The sequence below is a fragment of the Strigops habroptila genome, chromosome 2, assembly GCF_004027225.2.
Source record: "Strigops habroptila isolate Jane chromosome 2, bStrHab1.2.pri, whole genome shotgun sequence".
In the NCBI taxonomy this organism is placed as follows: domain Eukaryota; kingdom Metazoa; phylum Chordata; class Aves; order Psittaciformes; family Psittacidae; genus Strigops; species Strigops habroptila.
This window is the reverse complement of record NC_044278.2, coordinates 36773876-36789914: the sequence shown is the minus strand read 5'-3', so window position 1 is coordinate 36789914 and position 16039 is coordinate 36773876. Positions and strand designations below refer to the sequence as shown.

Here is a 16039-nt window from a genome sequence, read left to right as displayed (position 1 = left end):
ACGCTAGGAAATGCGGGAACAGAAATGTCAGAAAAGCCAATAATTAGACACTACGTATCATTTGCGAGGTGTATAAACACATATTCAGGCAATAACCTATGTGGCAATAACCTATGTATCGCCTCCAAGAGACCTTTGGTTTCTTAACATCTTTGACGGGTGTCTAGAGCGGAAAGGTAAATTTTATGTGATAACTGAGCAGTGTAACTGTGCTGAGACAAAAGCCTGTCATGTTCTGACTTCTCTTCCCTCCTTCCTTTTCAGTATGCCATGTTCTTGTCCCTGGTGTTCCTGGCTGAGCTAGTGGCTGGCATTTCAGGGTTTGTGTTTCGCCACGAGGTAGGTGGAAATGTGCTGAGTTGGCATATGGCAGTGTCTCCCTGGGCAGGAGCTGCTGAGAAGTTCTCTGAAGCGTGGAGAATGTGTAGGTCGCTGAGCTCGGCAGCTCCATACTCATCTCCAGGGATGCGGCTGTTGTGCAACAATAACATGTACAGCTCTTAAAAACTGATGTGATTCCAAATGAAGGGATTTAGCCAAAGCTCTTGGCCTCAGCTGCCTGATAATTTACTCTGGAGCTATCATTTTCTGTGTGTCCATCATGTAAGATCTTCTTTACTCTTTTACATATGCTGAGGGCTGCAAAATAGATTAAATACTTTTCTTAAACAGCTTCTTCAGCCAGGCAAGTACTTGTTTATATAAGGCAGAGAGCACTTCTGCATCAGACCAGACTCAGTGTTTTGTAAATCTTCTTCTTTTGTTGAGGGGGGGGAGAGAGAGTGGGATGGGATTTTGTTTCTATCCTGAGAATAAGGAGAGATCAGAAATAGAGTGAGGTAGGAAACAGGGACAGGAAGAAGCTATAAAAAAGCATGATAGTCTAGATTTGTAGCACCACTTGTGCTTTATCCACTGTAATCAGGTCTATCTCTGGTTTTAAGTCCATGGGCCTACATGCCATTAGTGCTGAAGCAGAACAACCCCAGAGACCCTCCTTGTCTTTTCTCTTTGTATTATCTGGTTTTCTGGTCTCTTCTTTGACATGAGATTTCCATTGCTATAGGCTTTTCTGATGTCTACCCTTAGAAGTGGTGGATAGATTTTAATTTGGTCCTGAAATACCTGTCCATCTGCTAAGGATTTCCATTTCATCTGGCCTAACCTGTAGCAACCTCAGTGTCAGGCTGCTGCTCCCCTTTGGAAGAGGCAGTCTCTTGTGAAGGTCATAGCTGTGTGGGTTGCCCAAATCATCTGTTACCCAGCCCCTTACCACCCAGTCAAAATGCCTTTCCCAGTGGTATGCCTGACCTTCTCCAGCTGAGAGACCTCTCATTCCTTACCCAAATGCCTTTGGTGCTGGGGACAAGGGCTGCCACCTGCTCAGGGGATTCATGTCGTCTTTTGGTGCCACTGGCTTCTGTCACCAAGGCATTTGCACAGGCTTCAGCTCCTACTAGGCATCCATGAGCAGAGAACAGCACACAGTCTCCTTCAGACTTACTGCTGAAACAAAGTGTTTGGGAAAAAAACATCAAAGGATATCTTTCTTATAGGTTAAGTAATTTTTGAGTTGTTTTTTTAAATGTAGCTGTTTGCTGGGGTAGTTTTCTTTCTATGTCAAATAGACCCCACTTGAAAAATTGCATGAATGACTCCTACGAGTTAAGAGGGAGCTCTGCCAGCTCTGAAAACACACTTAAAAACAAGTGGGAAGGGCTAGTTTGGGTGCCTTGTTAGGTTTGGAAATATATTTGCTTCCTGTGAAAACTACTTCAGGTGTTATGTTTTTTGTTACTCACATAGACTGTTTTTTCCTCATCCTGATAGATCAAGGATACTTTCCTTAGGACATACACTGAAGCAATCCAGAATTACAACAAGAATGATGAGCGGAGCCATGCAGTGGATAACGTACAGGAAAGTGTAAGTCTAAAATTGGATATTAAAAATTAATAGAGCAAAGCATGCATTCAGATTTGATCACAGAACATGAAGTGTGGATGGCTCAATCTGCAAGCTGTGTATTGCAAGCAAAACTAGAGGCTGACAAAACTGATCTAAGTAAAGAGTAGTTCAACTGGTATGCTTATCCAAGATGCCTGAGTTATCTAATGAAGACAGGGCCTGTCCCACTTGCTTGTTGTTAGTCCCTGATCTTGAATTATGTTTAGGGGCCAGTTTTATCCCTTAAGAACGCACCTTGTTCTTAATGGAATCTGTCAATAGGATTAAGAAATGTAGATTTTGAGCTGGATGAGACAGTATTCTATAATTTAGCATTCTGTATCACTGATAAACTGCAGCAGTTCTCTTCACAAGTACAATGAGAAGCTAGCAAAGGATTTTCTCCAGAGGAAAAGGGGGTGGACAAATGTGCTGCTGAGGTTGGAGATGCCAACCACAAGGAACCAAGCCCACCAACTACAACACAGAGTTGTAAAATTCCTCTTTAAATTCCTACTGAAAACCATACCATAGCAAGAAGCTCACAATACATTCTATGAGCCAATTTGCCTTTCATATGATTATAACTTGCTGAATGGCTGAAATTGCAATGTAATTGTATTGACAACTTCTAGATCTTTAGAAATTACAGCTATTAGGTTAGACCCCTCTGTTTTTGGAACTGCCTCTAACCTGGCTTCTCTGGGTTAGCAGATTACTGCACTGCTCTAAACTGAGTATATTTGGCTGTCAAATTGTCTGTTTCCCTAATGTTAACGTGCATTTTGAACTTCTGATTCCTTGGAGTTGGCTAAACTAAATAGTTTTGAATAATTGTTCAGTGTTTCTGTCATAGCAAAATGTTCATTTCATTTATTTTTACAGGAACTGCATTTATAAGCTCTTTTCATGCAGAAAACTCAACACAGAGTGCATATCTTTAAGTGACTGTCTTCTCTTCTAGCTTAGTATCTAGAGCAGAATATCCTTCCCAACTTTTTTCAGCTGATTATGAAATCACTCTATGAACATATGGTCTCCTTCTATTTGTGGCTCTGTGAGTTTTCCTAGAAATTATTTTGTTGAGTTGGAGAGGCTTGCTTCACCTTAGCAATTTGTACTGGTTTGGCCCTGCATGTGTTACATCTAATTCTGTGTAATGCTTTGGATGTTTTAAAGTATTTTTTTTTTTTTTTCCTACTTCATTGTGAGGCTGTCTTGAATTTCCAGGATCATCTTTAATTGAATAAATAAGCAAAGGAAACAAAAAAAACCAAAACCAAAACCCAACAGACCTTCAAAGAATAGCTCTGCTCATAAAATACCTTTTTTCCAGGAGGCTTTCTGTTCCCATCTTCTGTTAATGGCATTCCTGATGCTTTTGTGATAAATGGGGCAAGGGTAGTATCTACTTTTCAAAACTGGAGGCAACCTGTCTTTATTTTGATTATAAGCTTATTAAGTGGGCAGTGACAATTCTGTCCTAGTTTTAATCCTGGTTTGCTTGTGTGTTTTAAATCTGCACCTTATTCCTCCTAGCTGAGCTGCTGTGGCATTCAGAGCTACACCAATTGGAGCACCAGCCCTTACTTCTTCAAATACGGCATCCCTACAAGCTGTTGCATGAACTCCAGTGACTGTAACACTCAGGATTTGCGCAACATGACCGTGGCTGCCACTAAAGTAAACCAGAAGGTACCAGTAACATTGTGCCAGAAGCAGTTGTTATGAAACCATCCAGTACATGAGTGGAGCATATGACTGCTTACAATTGTATTTCTTTTCAAATAGTCGATTGATAACGTGTGTTTTGGGCTGGAGTGATGGTAAGGAGCTTTGCCCCCCGTTTGCTTTCAAATGCTTTAAGCTGACCAGGCGAGCAACATTTCTGATGAGGAGGGATTTGTTCCCTCACCAGAGCACTGCACACAGAGGCAGCGCTGGCCAGGCACAGGACCAGGAGTGGCATGTGTGCTCAACTGCCCTTGAGGGTTAGGTTGGTCAGCACTTCTCTGCTCCTCTGCTCACTCCTGCTGAATGCTGTGGGGTTTTGCTGAGGACAAAGATGTAGCTGGGTAGAGGGAAGGACAGGGTTTATTCTTGTTTGTGTTCACACAGTAATTTCAGTGCCAGAGAAAAAACATGGGTGACTGACAACCAGCATGGTGGTTGGCTGGTACATTTACAGTGACTTAAAATCTTTGAACGTGTGCTGCTGCAAGCTTAACACAGCCAAACTGACCCCCCTCCTGGGGTCACCAGAAGGAGCAAGTTGGGAAGAGGACAGAATAGGGTTGGGAAAGCAGGTTGAGAAAACAGGGAGAAAAGGAATAACTGGGGAATTAAAACACAGAAAACACAAAGAAAGGGAGGAATAAAGAAAAAACAATGCCGCATATATACCAGACACTGTGCTGCAGAAGTACAACTCAAGTTATTGCTTTAAGTGTTAGTGCATCATCAGTTATTTCTTTCTCACTTGAGATTTGCAAGAGGCAACAGTTTGTTGGTAAAGGAATGACGTGGCCAAATCATTGTGCTGAGTTGCAGCATAGCTTAGTCAGACTTAAGGATTATTTTCTTTTCTGTTTTTGTTTTCAGACTTGAATTTAAAAAAATAAATAAAAGTCCTAAGTAGGTAACAGGGGAAATATGGAAATACCCTTTTGTCTTCTGTTTCTGTCTTTCTCACCTCAGTCGCCTGTGAATCAGAAGGTTGGAGTGGTAGCTAAGCACAGCCTGAAACATCTTTCTTTGAAAACCAGTCAAGTGGACAACATCTTCTAGCATATATTTAAAAAAGATGCCAGAGGATTATTTTCCACTAAGCTTTTCTTTTCTGTAATAGTTTAATCAGAGCCACGTGTTCCAGGTGTGTGGAACATTAGAGGCGTCCCATCTGTTAAGAAACTCACAGTCACCACCAACAAAGTAATCTTGCTGGGTTGCAGGAGTAGAAAGGATGAGCCACTCCGTTCAGTTGCGCTTCGTGAACTTGTAGTAACTTTCTGGTTTTGTAAAGGTGGGAAGAAGGTGAGAGGCAGCATGGGGTGTTTCTCAGGGATGTACAGTGCGACCAGCATCCACAGCAGGATGGGCTGCGTACAGTGCCTCCTGGGCTGCCCATCCTGAGCCCCTGCCTCTGTCCACCTTCCCAGTGGGAATGCTTTTTAGTGTGACTGGTACTTTATCAGCAGGTCCCACCTTTTCAGTTTGGGATGTCCATGTACTCTGAACCTTTCCTGGCTACATAACTGAGCAGGTGCCATTTGTGTCCCCAGCACCAATCTGGTGGTTCCCCAAAGTGCTAGGCTTGCTCTGTGCGCTCTGCACACACAGAGAAATCCTTGTGCATTTGTGAGTTCCTCTGGGCAAAGGATGCCTGCTAAATTGTAAGAAGTGGCTGAGAGTTGAATGAGCTTGTGCTAGTCCAGGGCTAATAACTCACTTTCAGCCATGCTCGCTTCTTGCTTTCCTGTCAAATGCACAAGCCACCTGACAGAAAAGTACTGCTGATTCCTCAGGAAGCAGTTGTCTTAATTACTTGATGGAACTACTTAAGGGAAATTTGGATGTCCTGCGACATTGTGTGTATTTTCTGAGATAGATAGCCACTTGTAATCAAAGGTTGTAAAGATTTCTGTTTAGCAGTTGTGAGATCCCAGAGTTGTCCCAGACATTTGAGCAAGGTGAGATGTTTTTGAAAGGGGTATGAGAATAAAAAACAAGCAGGAGGAAATGTTGTGCGAATGTGTGCTTTGAGTTCAGGTAGGAAGCAAATATCATTGCCTCTGACACAAGCCCCCTGCTCATCTTGGAAATAGGCACTTTGCTCTCTGTATGTTGGAGAAAAAGGGAAAGATATATTGTCTGTGTTGTGAAAGACCTCTGTTACCATTTCTGTGGATGAGTATATTTGGAATATACATATTTTTGGAGAATCTTGCAAAACTATCAGTAAGACAAATTCTTTATGAGCTAATCAAATTACTAGCTCTTTACGAGGACCAGTGATGAATTATCCAAAGAGGATTAAACAGATGATCTAATTGCATGACTAAAAGACAATGCTCCTGGTTTTTCTTTGTCAATTCTGCCACTAACTTGCTTAGTGACCTTGGGTAAATCATTTAGTCTCTCTGTCTGTTTCTTCATCTCAGATGAGACTAATACCTAACTTGAAGGGCTGTCATTAGGATTAGCTAATTAATGTTCATGTAGTGCTTTTAATCTTCAGAGCCCATACCAACAAACCTCAAGAACTACTTCTCTCTAAAATCTTAATAAAGTTACAGATGCGTGGAGTCGAGAATGATTGGATACTTGCTAAATTGTCACTTCTGTCCTCTGGATCAGCATCCAGTTGTGTGCACATGGTACTTCACATACTTCTGTACTGTATATGCAGCTCTTGGGTGCTTCTTGCACTCTCACTCTGTGCACAGAAAGGATTGAGCAATTAAGCCATATTTATGCAGTGTACTTCAGGAAACAGACTATTGTGATTTGGGAAAACAGTCTTCAAATGAGGAGAGTGATCAAAACTCTCTCACTTGCATGCTTTTTTAACGAGATATTCTGTCTCCCTCCAATTACCATTAGATGTTGCAACTCTTGAAGGCTGTTGAAAAGGACAGATTTCAGAAGAGCTGGGGGAACATTAAGCTGTGTCAGACAGACTGAAAGTTCTGCGTGAGAAACCTAATCTCATTTCATGACACACACAAGTATAGTTGCTTGATGTGTTAAATAAGCAGGCTTGAATCTGACATACTGTACACTGTTGTAAGATGCAATAAAGGATTAATATGTACACTTTAAACATTTCAGAAATGAATTACATCTGTGCTGGTCCTCAGCTACTGTTAGCTTTACCACTCCATTACTCTCAGGATTAAATAAAATGTCTTCTTATATTATAAAAGAGATTAAAGAAATGATACAATTTAGTTCATAAATGGCCTGTCTCTAACAAAGGACATCATTGTCCTTCTCACTGTTGTTTTTCACAAGCATTTGATGCTTTGAGGTCATGTAAAGAGTTCCTACAGTGTTTGCAAAAGCGAGGGGGGTGTGGATGGAAGGACAACATGGAGACACTTCTCTTACAGAACAGGAGTCCAAACTGGAAGAAGGAACTCACTGTTACTTCTGTTTTTTCCACCTTCTGATAAAGTGGATAAAGCTACAGCATTGCATAAAATGCCTTGGGACTAGCCTTAAGCTGACAGTGGTGATGGTCATTTGAGGAAGTGTGGCAAAAGGGGCTGAGAGGTGGCTTTGGACTGAGTGGGCAGATGGGTTAGTTCTGAAAGAAAAAACAGAAGTAATCTTCCTTCTTTTTCTTCAAAAGTATTGCATCGCTTGTTTAGATTCATTTAGGCACCACAGATGAGGAAAGCTTATTTCAAATGCTTTTTTGAGGGGCAAAATAGGTAAGGGATGAAACTTGGTGAAAATTATCATACTGAGGGGAACATCTCAAAAAGCCTATCCTAGAGAAGGGCAGAAATGTGTATGAATCTGCTGGCCCCAGATTGGGCTGTGAATTGAGGCATGAGGAAGCAAGTTGGCTGATGGAGTCAGGGTCTGAGCTAGAGAGAGAAAATTGGATTTGGGGAGCAGGACAAGGAATTTTATGTCCAAGGGCAAATGAATGAAGAAACTTCATACAGACCCCTTGATAACTTTGTTACATGGTTTAAAGTTATATACTACTCAATACCTTGCCTGGTGTCTTTTGACAGGCAAAGGCAAGCAGAATGCCTCACTGGATGCCTGAAGCATGCTTGTATTTAGTATCTGGAGTATTAAGAAATCTGCATCATTTATTCATTTTTGACACCCTTACTGTATTATAACATTACCTTATATTGTTACTGGTTTGGTTTCAGGTCAAAGCTATTTTAATGTTTTTTAAAACAGTGTAAACTGACTGTTTACTAAGACCTATAAAAATGAGTGTAGCATCACAATTAGCTTTTAAAAGTACTGAAATACATTTGTTTCGAAAAAGGACTGGTGTTGCCACCACTTTCCATCATTCACTCAGAACTGCTATTAAATAAAAAGGTGACACTGTTGGAAATTACAGCAGAAATATTGTCTAGCCCAAGTACATTTAAAATGAGATATTTGTATGTATGCATTCATGGCAGGGAAGGTCGATACAAGGAATGATTATGTTTGTTTTCCAGGGCTGTTATGACTTGGTGACCAGTTTTATGGAGACAAATATGGGAATCATAGCTGGAGTGGCTTTTGGGATTGCGTTCTCACAGGTAAGTGCATAACTGTTTCCCTTCCCCCTGGTTTTTCCCCTCGCTTTTTTCCTTTCCCTGGATTTCAAGGAAGGAAGCATTATGGAAAGGGACTGAACTCAGCATGTTCATTAGTCCTGAGGTCATCTGTTCATTGATTTTCTTTTTTCAACTTAAATGAAGTTTCTCCTTGGGAATATCAGTTACAGTTGAGCTAATGACTAGCTCAAGGAAAACAACTTGTCCCTCCACTGGGTCAAATAGAGGTTAACCCAATAAAACATTGGCTTAAATGGAGCATAAACAGCTAAGAAGACAAATAGCTTATCCATTGTATGGGTAGGCTTCTATCTTCTAAGCATTCTTATTTTGTCTTAAAGGAGTCTAGAGTTCAAATAAGAGTGTACCTTCAGGCCTCCCCATCCTGGACCTGGAGCCTGGTGGGAGCACTTGGTTTTGATGACTGATAGTTTTATATTTTTTTCCCTTTTAGCACAGAAAACTGAGCTGAGATCTGCCCAAATTAGATTATTAAGCCAACTCCTTGCCTGGACCAAAAGGAGTTTGTCATGGGAGGGAAAAGAGGAGCGATAAGAAGGCGTTTGCCTCTCCCTGACATTCAGACTGCCTTTTCTTAGACAGGAGCTAGGGAAACTACAGATCTGGTCAGAATCTTCTGGTCAAGAAGGGGCAGGTAAACACCTTTCAATAAGATGCTCCTTTACTTCAGTCACTTTGTGTGTGATGGCAAAGACTCTTCTCAAAACATGCAAAAAGAAGACAGAGGGAAACACGCCAATGGGCCAATGCAAAAGTGTTTGCAAAATTGTTCAGCAAAACGCATGGCAACATCTCTGATGCCTGAATCACTTCTACATCAGGGGCAATCTGCCTTCTCTCTGCAGAGTACATAGTACAACTGCAAATATCGTATTCAAAAACTATTATGCAACTTATATTTGTTTCATTCACACAATATTAAAAATTTGGGTCAGAGGCAACACTGAAAATACTAATGTGCCTGTTGAATGACTGATGTTTATCCAGTGGTTTGAGAAGATGAGGTGCTAGGAAAAATTATTTGACTTCTTAAACCTCATGAATTCAGTTAGCAAGAGGTAGGTTTACACCGCGCTGTGCTGGAAACAAGCTATTTGCCAGTGCTGTTGCTGGTGATGGGCAAGTGAAGTAATGGGAGGGCTGTGGTTGCCCTTTAGCCCCTGCTACCCCATGTAGTCAGCCTGTGCTTGGCTGCAAGGTGTTTTAATTACATCTCTCTGAGGTTTAATTTTCTCAGCAGTTACAATGGCCTCCAGGTTTTCTCAGAACTGTCCCCAAGTCGTATAGAAAATGGACACCATATCCTCTCAGTCAGTGTATGCATAACCTAACACCCTAACACTTTGGGCTTAGACCAGCTGACTGCCTTGCCTTGGGAAACCTGATGCCTTACAGCCTATATGTTAGATGTGAGAAGCCCATGATTTGGACTGTCAGCCTGTTTCATGCGGGTGTTCATTGTACCACCAGCCACCCAGAGCATGGGTGTCAGGTCTTCAGGATCCAGAAATGGTGAAACTGCCTCTCTGGAGCTGTTGATGCACAGAGCAGGGGAATTTTGTGGGGTTTGTTTAATAAGCTGTTCTAGTTTTTGTTGAATGGTCATGGCTGTCTTGATATTCTTCTCCACTGTGATTATGACTTGATTACTGCCATAGTAGTCTGAGCTGTTATTTCAGTTCAGTTTGTAGACAGCCAGAAGGCTATAAAGCATCTTTTAAAGTGCCTTATGTGAAACTATCCAAAAGAAAAATGGGATGAGTGGAATTTTACAGTTCATATGTTGCTGGGGCAAATGCCTCAGGCAGGACCAATGCTACCTGTAAGTCTTTAATCAGTATATTGTACATATGGTAGGCAAAGCATCATCTTATCTTGCCTGAACATTGTTTGCAGCTGGGAGGGAGACTGTAGGAAGAGTGCAGCTGGAACTATTAGTACTTTGGCACATGTCTGGATGTTTACTCTAGGTCACTGGCTGGTTGTGAGCTCCATGCAGGAAGGTGGGTAGGCAGTACGGGCAGAGGGTGGCCCCTGCAATGAGAGCCCTTTGAAACAAGGTGACATCAGCATGATGGGCTGCAGGCAGCACAAGGGGGAAGGTGCTGTGCTGCTGTGGCCCCAAGTGCAAACTGAAGCATATTTTGAAGTGGTGTTGGCAGCTCGCGCTGTCAGATGGCAGCGTGTGCCCTGCTGCCAGCTGGGGATGTCGCTCCCCTGCTTAAGCACAGGGCTCTGGCACTCCAAGTAGATACCCAGCTGCTTGGGGTGTTCACAAATGTGTAAAAAGGAGAAGAGGGGAGATGCAGGGGAGAAAAACGCAACTCTCCTGGGGTGTGAAGAATAGAAGGCGGCCAGTTATAATTTACTGCCTAATCTGTTTTGCTGGACGCAATTAAGGGTGGTGTTTACAGATTGATTTCAGGTTAAAGGTGGCTGGCAGTCATGCCAGGCAGTGCTCCAGCTGTAGGCAAGGTTTTGCTGTTCCTACTGAGAATAGGTTTAATCTAAATAAAAGACAAATTAGATCATGTTGCTCTTCTGCAGTAAAGCATGCCCAAGGGCCTTTCCTTCATGTGATTTGTTAGGTGTCGACTAGCATGGGGAATGTGCTGATTCCCAGAAATAGGGAAAGTTGATGTAATGGCATTGCACATCTTACAGGCCTGGCACACACCTCCCAGTCAGAGTCAGAGCTTTAAAAACCTGCTGTGTTGCTGACATTGTCTGCACTTCTCCTCGGGTTTGAAATAATAACAATAAAATACGGTTTGATTGGTTTTGGACTCAGACACCAATGCTGACTTCCAGCTGGAATAATTTCAGTTTAGCAGGTGCTCTTCAGAGCAGCAAAATGATCGCTGCCTTGTGCCCAACAGAGAATAAAATTATGCAAGCAGCATAGATGAAGAAGAGTTTTGCCTAGATAAAACTGTAGTGCAGGCATTGGCTTAAGGGATGCAAGAGGCAGAGTCAGGAGGGGTTTACAGGTTGTGGTTGCAGTAAAGACCCTGACTAGGGGAGTCTCAGGATAATGTTAAGGCCAAATTATTCCCTTTGTGTAGAAGGACTGAAAGCAAGGTGCTCTCCACATGCTCAAAACAAGTAGTGGAGTATGCAGGGTTCCCATCATTTGAAGATACATTCTCATGTGGCTGTAGTTCCTCTCTATAGTGCAACATCCACCTGCCTTCTTTACTGTCAGCGTTAACGTGAGTAGCTCTGCCTGACTGTGGAAGCAGTTCTGATGCAGACATTATCCACCTTGTCTGCTGCAGCTCCTGAGACTTGGCCCTAGCACAGGATTACATCTCTGTCATCCTTTGCACCAGGGTTAGGGAGTGGAATCCATATTGGGATCCAATATGTGACCTGAAATCTAATATAAGACTGGGTTGCTTCTAAAGACTAATCAGGAGGTTCAGCCTGCTTTTAAAGGTGACTCTGTCCCCTTTTGAGATGCCCAGAACAGTTCTGGTGGATGCTGAAACAGGAAAGGGAGCAAATTTCTGGCAAATGAAGTGTGGCCTGGCCAGGAATGTGACACCTTAGAGACAGAAAAGAGTTTATGTGTATTAGAGGTTCCTTTGCTTGATGTTGCTCTGGGCTGATGCCAACCCAAATCAAGCAATTGGCTGGTAGAGAAGATGTATATTTTGATGATGATCATGTTAACAGGGAGCATTGATGGTCTCGGGGAAAGGACACACAATCTCAAGCATGAACTAGAAGGAGCCAGTTTGGAGGAGCAGCCAGCCAGCCAGGCATTATCTATGCATGTTCTGTGGGTCTGTGGGAGCTCCACCACTGCCAAACAGTTGTGATCCCCCTTCTCAAGCACTGCTCCCTTGTAATGCACTTTGCCCACAGCAGAAGGAGACGGGCAGAGGGCATGGGCAAGGCAGCTGGAGCCGCTCTGATAGCCCTTGCTTGGAGCCAGAGCCGGGGAAGGCTGGTTGGTCTACAGAGACAGCCCTCTCACCTCACCCTGATCTCCAGGGATGAGCTGTAACAATCTGGATATGCTCTTGAGTTAATTAATTGACCAATCCAAATGAGAAAAGCAAGGTTGAATTATTTATAGTATATTAACGCTGTAGGCATTTGCAGGAAACGCTAACAAACTGCGATAGGCAAAATGTTGAAATGACTGAGTGCTTATTGACGAGTGGAAGCCAGGGATCTGTTTTCAATAATCTGAGTGACAGCCAAGGGAATAGTGAAAGACTTTTTTTTTATTTATTTTCAGATTGATAGCACTCATTTCTCTGGTGCTGCATCATTTGTAAAGAAAGCATAACCACTCTGGGGCATTAGGAAGCTTTTTCCCAGCACACTTAATAAAGCTAAAGGGGCTGCCAGCTCTCGGTGGTGGCTGGCGACCCAGGCGAAGCCTGCAAGGGAAACACAGCCCATAGCATGCTGTTACCCTGCTAGTTTATCCATCCATGTCTGACTTGGCCAGGCAGTGAAAACAGGATGGAAAAGTAGCAAAAAGGCATGCTGCCTATCAAATAAATATGCTCCGATCAAAGTCAAATGGCACATCCAACAAAAGATGGGAGATTTTAATGCTGGTTTTCTGATTAGAGCAGTCCTTGAAACAGAGCATAAATGTGTTGTACATCATAGCTCCAGAACACAAAATCTTTGCTTACCATGGCCTCTCCTTGCTTACCACGGCCTCTCCTTTGTACTGCATTTAATTTAACTTATATTCGCTTCTACTTCTGTTCTTGTCCGGAACAGTTGATCGGGATGCTGCTGGCATGCTGTCTGTCCCGGTTTATTACTGCTAACCAGTACGAGATGGTGTAACAAGGTGAGCTTTCCCCACTTTCCGTGCGGTACGTATGCTGTATACACCCTGGTGTTTTAGCACGGTTGTGCTGCTTCTGCTGAAGATAGCGGGCAGGTTTTAGATGCTCAGCATGTCCATTGAGAATTAAGTCTTCTCACGGGACTCTTTGCTTTGGGATTTTCATCCCAATATTCTGTTTGGTGGGCTGAAAAGAAAGGGGGAAATGTATTGTTGAATGTCTTTCATTTCAGTTTTCTTCTTGAAAAGAAAGGGCACGATACCTGCCATGAACACTGTTAGCAACCAAAGCAACCTCCTTCTTTATCTTTACTCCCCACTCTGCTCTTTAGTCTTTCAGAAGTGTGAAGTCCAGAGCCTGTCTGAAGACCAGGAGCTGCAGAATTGGAGAAAGACTGAAATGAATGTTATAGCACACACTGTCTCTCGCACGCACGCACGCACACCCACACCCCACGAGCAAGCACGTGCGCGCGCACACTCGCACCCCACCTCCTGAACTCTGTCCCATGCGTAGTGTAACCATTCTGTGAAGTACCGCGGTGCCACCGAGAGCAGCCGGGTCCCCTCGGCCTCCAGACCCAGACCCCATCCCCGCGGCTCGGCGTAGGATGGCACCGTATGTATGTTCTTGGTCACACAGTAGTTGCATCGTAAGTTAACAAAGGTAATTCATTAACAGCAGTGATCGGGCTGTGCATGTAGTGACTGGAGGGCATAATGAGCCTTTCACCATGGTTAATAAGTGTTGCACACGTTCATATAAACTGGTATATGAAATATATACTCTTTCGGTTTTATCTTAATTTCTTGTTTTGTTTATTGCTTTACTAAGGTTTTCATCCTTTCCCCCTTCCCTGCGCCTGCCCCTCTTCCCCCAAAAACAAAGGAATCAGTAACATAACATAAAGATACTTGAAAATGATGTTAAAATGTTGTGCTCGAAGGGAACCATTATTCCTGATGTTCTTCTACATCTTTGATTCTTACTCAGTGTTGTATGCCTAGTACGTATCCCGGTAGGCTTTGTCTAGTGCATTTTGCCTCTGAACCTGATCCTGTGTAATACTGTTATTAAGCTGTGTTGTTGCTTACTGTGAAGGCAGGAATTTTGCTCCCTTTATTTTTATTAGGTAGTTATGAACTAATTGAACTGTGCTGTACTGCGGCCTTCAGACTCTTTTCCTGTTCTTTCTTTTTCTTTTTGCATTGAGGTTGCAGTCACCAAATACATCATTGAATCAAATTGAAATAAAAACACACACATGCAAAAAAAAAAAAAATCACAAAAAAAACAACAGGCATATGAAATATTTTGGGGGGAAAGCAGAAGTTTAAAACCTTTTTAAAAAAATAGGACTTTTTTAATAATGCCTCTGTCTAGCATGCCAACGAGAATGCATTGATATTGTGAGTATTTGTGATATACGTATTAATAAATGGAACCATTACAGATTTCTAGGTGCTTCCTTTTTGTTCTTTAGTCATAACAAAATTCTTTCGAGGGGGGAGTGAACATGGAACACAAATGCACAGCTTGGAGTGACATGTCTTTATGCATATTTTATCAACTAACTTGCTTGTGACAGGAAAATGTTACTACCCTGGGAAAAAGAAAAGAGAGAAAAGAGCTGGAGTTGTTTCAGAACTCCTAGAAAAACCTTCCACAGCTGGTTTCACCACGTGGCAAATACATACCCTCCGTGTTGCAGGTTTGCTTCTTGTGACTGATAATGATCTGCAGTGTTTAATTATCCTGTCCTTAGTGCTGAATGTGATTTTGGCCTTGAGCATTTCTCTCTGGTTTTGGTGAGGGAGAGAAGAAGAGGGATTTGCGGCTGAGGGGGTGGGTAATGGAAAGGCGGGCACTTACCTCTTTTCTCATTTGAATATATGAATTGTTGAAGATCTCATGGAAAGCCCCTGAAAATGTAAACCTGGAAGTTTTGGACCAAGCCCTTACATTGACAGCGTCGACAGAGAAGACTGGAGGAGGGAAGCCCTGTTGCCTTCCAGCTGTGGAATTGCTGCACAGTGCCTGTGTCCACACAGCCCATACAGATGACCGAGCCCCAGCCAATCCTACATCCGTCTGTCCATCCATCTGTGGCACCCACCCAGTTACTGCAGCCCTCTGTCCCAGGAATGCTGCCGTGTGTGGTGCCTCCAGCATCAGCTCCTGATGAGCCCTTGAGTGGTGCTGGTGCAATTGGTGTGCTCTCACCCACAACTATAAAAGAGCTTGCACAGGCAAAAACCTGCCGGCATATGCCAAGGCGACATGTCTTAAAATCCCTGGTGGCATCTTTGGCTTTATTCAGAGAGCACTTCCAGAGCAAGGAAAAGAAATAGAGATTTATAAGGAAGAGAAGAGGAAGCTGGTCCACAAATTTAAATCTGCCCTCAATAAGTCATCTGCCATAAGGGAGCAGGCCATCTTTAAACATGGAGAACGCCAATACACGTCCTGCATAAATACTGGGCAGTTTGTGTGTGCTTTGCTAGGGGCAAATCCACTCAGCACAGGTTGCAGCACTCACATTTGCAGTTCCTGCTGAGGGGACAGTCTCAGACACTCACTCGGTTGCTGGGCTACACGATGCTGGAGCAATGCCCTTCTCCCACAGGCACAGGAAGTTCACAGGGGATGTTTATCCACACCAGAAAGAACTGGTCCACCAGCCGCCCCAGTTTCCCTCCCCTATTCATCCCCAGGCAGGTCTCCCCTGCCCCACGGAGGGGAGGGTGGGGGGCAAGGCTGCCACCCTCTCCCTTGGGAGCCACCGGCAACCTTCCGGAGTGGAAAAGCACCAGCCTCTCCTCTGTTTTCTTTCTTTCTTTCTTTTTTCTTTTTCCTGAAAGAAAGAGTTGTTTGTGCCAAGAGCTCTTTCTTTTGAAGATGCTGATGTTGGGTGACAGGTCAGCAGGCCCCCAAACTGCTCCAGCTCGCCTG

At 43.2% G+C, this 16039-nt stretch overlaps 1 protein-coding gene across 1 annotated transcript in view; it reads left to right on the top strand.

Annotated features, from left to right (window-relative positions):
* TSPAN7 (tetraspanin 7) overlaps positions 1 to 14545 on the top strand; it is a 96496-nt gene extending 81951 nt beyond the window's left edge. Inside the window, exons 3-8 of the mRNA XM_030472631.1 lie at positions 265 to 339; positions 1831 to 1926; positions 3487 to 3642; positions 8145 to 8228; positions 13017 to 13089; positions 13419 to 14545. Of these exons, the coding sequence (XP_030328491.1) occupies positions 265 to 339; positions 1831 to 1926; positions 3487 to 3642; positions 8145 to 8228; positions 13017 to 13085 (480 nt within the window). The 3' untranslated portion in view covers positions 13086 to 13089; positions 13419 to 14545. The remainder of the gene's footprint in view (positions 1 to 264; positions 340 to 1830; positions 1927 to 3486; positions 3643 to 8144; positions 8229 to 13016; positions 13090 to 13418) is intronic.
* Positions 14546 to 16039: the final 1494 nt, after the last annotated feature.